Source organism: Ostrea edulis, chromosome 3 (genome assembly GCF_947568905.1).
Source record: "Ostrea edulis chromosome 3, xbOstEdul1.1, whole genome shotgun sequence".
NCBI lineage: Eukaryota > Metazoa > Mollusca > Bivalvia > Ostreida > Ostreidae > Ostrea > Ostrea edulis.
This window is the reverse complement of record NC_079166.1, coordinates 212,501-215,000: the sequence shown is the minus strand read 5'-3', so window position 1 is coordinate 215,000 and position 2,500 is coordinate 212,501. Positions and strand designations below refer to the sequence as shown.

At 35.6% G+C, this 2,500-nt stretch overlaps 1 protein-coding gene across 6 annotated transcripts in view; it reads right to left on the bottom strand.

Moving 5' to 3' along the window:
* LOC125677729 (carnitine O-palmitoyltransferase 1, liver isoform-like) overlaps positions 1-2,500 on the bottom strand; it is a 38,145-nt gene that overhangs the window by 18,129 nt on the left and 17,516 nt on the right. For all 6 annotated transcript variants that reach the window (XM_048915881.2, XM_048915884.2, XM_056159671.1 and 3 more), the window contains exon 10: positions 188-344. In XM_048915881.2, the coding sequence (XP_048771838.2) occupies positions 188-344 (157 nt within the window). The remainder of the gene's footprint in view (positions 1-187; positions 345-2,500) is intronic.

Here is a 2,500-nt window from a genome sequence, read left to right as displayed (position 1 = left end):
TGTATCTGAGATATCATTAAATGTCTCGTGTATCCGAGATATCACTAAATATCTTGTGTCTCTGAGATATCACTAAATATCTCATGTATCTGAGATATCACTAAATGTATCGTGTCTCTCAGATATCACTAAATGTCTCGTGTCTCAGATATCACTAAATGTCTCGTGTTTCTGAGATAATACTCACCTTTTCCACTGCGTCTAGAGAGGCCCTGTTCTTTCCCTTTCGAAAAAACTCCTCTCTAGCCTGGTACCATGGGACTCTGTCCCCAGCGGTCAGGGCGGCCAAATGTTCCTCTCCAGGGGCGGGTGTTGAGTCATCATCCAAGATCTGTTGGATCATTCTAACAACAAAGACGTGAATTTGATTTTGTGTCTCAGAAATATAGCACAATATTTCATTGCATATCCAAATGATATTAAATGATCAGTCACACTTGGCAACAGACAAAAATCTTAATGAGAATAAAATTAGATAACTTTTTCATCAAAAATATAGAATTAAACAAGAAGCATTTATGAAACATAAGTGCCCCATTGACATCAGGGCCATGTGGTAGAGGTAGCAAGTTTCTGTTAGAGGTACCAATAAAATGCCCTTTGTCATGAGGATCACCCACTACCTATCAATACTATTTCACTTATAGTTCAAAAGTAACTGAAGAAATGCAAGAGGTCTTCATTAGTGGGTTTAAAATCAATGCAACCTTCACAAGGTCATTTAACATGACACCACTGCAGAGGTCTTATGAATTTACTACTCAGGTATCATCCCACCCCACACACACACACACGCGCGGTCAATAATCTGTAATATAATGATTACACCTATTATATATCTTATTGTTCAAATGTAGATAGACAGACAAATAGACAGACAATCTGACATCTGAAACACCATATAGCACACCCCCCCCCCCATATTTGTGATTACCAGCCATAACAGCATAAGGGCTACAAAAAGCAAAGCTTCTACAGACAACATGAGAATTCCTGAACCTAGTGTATTGAAAACAATGAACAGCAATGTACACTTAAAGGACACATCGCATGTTTTTAAACTTTTTAATTTTTTCAGCAAAATTAATTCATTTCATGCCTAAAACTACTTTACACGTGTTTTAAATGGAACAGTTTGCGTAGTTTTCGAGTTTAAAAGCGATGAAATTCAAATCTTGCGATATGCATATTTTCTTCAATAGTTTATGCGCCATAATGGCGTCATATGACGTCATATGCGACCTCGAGCGAGAAAATTTGAAAACAGTTGATACCCATTTCATAAACAGATTAGATTTAATTGACAAACAAACAATTATCACATTCACAGCTTGTAAATAACACTGCATTAGGGTGTTTTGTGCCGTTTAAGGGTGTACTTGCTGTCAGTAGAGAGGACTTGGACTGTGTTTTTTTTCAATTTTCGAAGGATGGTATGAGGGATTATTTTTTGTTGGCAACGACTTTGCCATAAAACCCCCCAGTAGAATTTGTCCCTGTACTTTTTCAAACAAGCACTTGGACAAAGACGTAGATAAACTGCGAGAAAATGGTTCTATCGAAGCTACGCACTGTTACATACATGTATATAGGCCTACCGCATATGCTTTCCATTCTACTCTCGAATTCAATACACACTCGCACCAACTGACCTTCACCGTGTAACAACATATAGCCAGAACTTTGCTAGCAGTGTCTACCAACTGGTAGTTTTAAAAAAGAAATTTAAAGATAAAAGATAATTGATCTTTCAATTATAAATAATAAAATATAATATTTTCCGACTTTGAATTGAATTATAATGCTTTCATTTTGTTTTTAGGAACGCGTACGTGTTTACAACAACAGCACGCCGCGCTCCCACTTCGTACTTCCTAAGTAACAACGTGTTGATAACAAAAAATAATGATTAGGCCTAATAAAATTGCTTTAATAAAATAATTTTAAAGTATTGTGATTTTCACAATAAGTTTGATCATTATTATTATTATTTTTTTTCGAAATGCACCCGTGACAGTAGGCCTAGTTGTCAATGATACATAACTGTATCATAATTTAGGCCTATCTAACTTCTCCAAAAATAAATTTAATAATAATTTCACTGTTTATTTTAGAAAAGCAACAACGCTAATTACAGTTGTTTACAGAAATGACATTACCAAATTGTGTTTAGACAGTGATCCCATGTAAACATTATTTACTCGCAAATTTATGCAGATTTCATACTCGCTTTTCTCGCTACATTTGGGTCGCTATTTGTATGCACTGGTGGCTAAAAGATATAAGACTCGGGAAATTTGTCAACATCAAAATAAATGTTATCCATGGTAAATAAATTAGGCCCCTACAACCCGAGCTTTTAAAAATATCTAGCACTACTTTTACAACAAGTTGATCGACGAAGGTCGCATATGACGTCACTGTACTACGTGACTACCTATCTAATTAACTAGGCTTTTTGAAATCGGGGCTTAGATTTAAGTCCGTATTGTGGCTAATT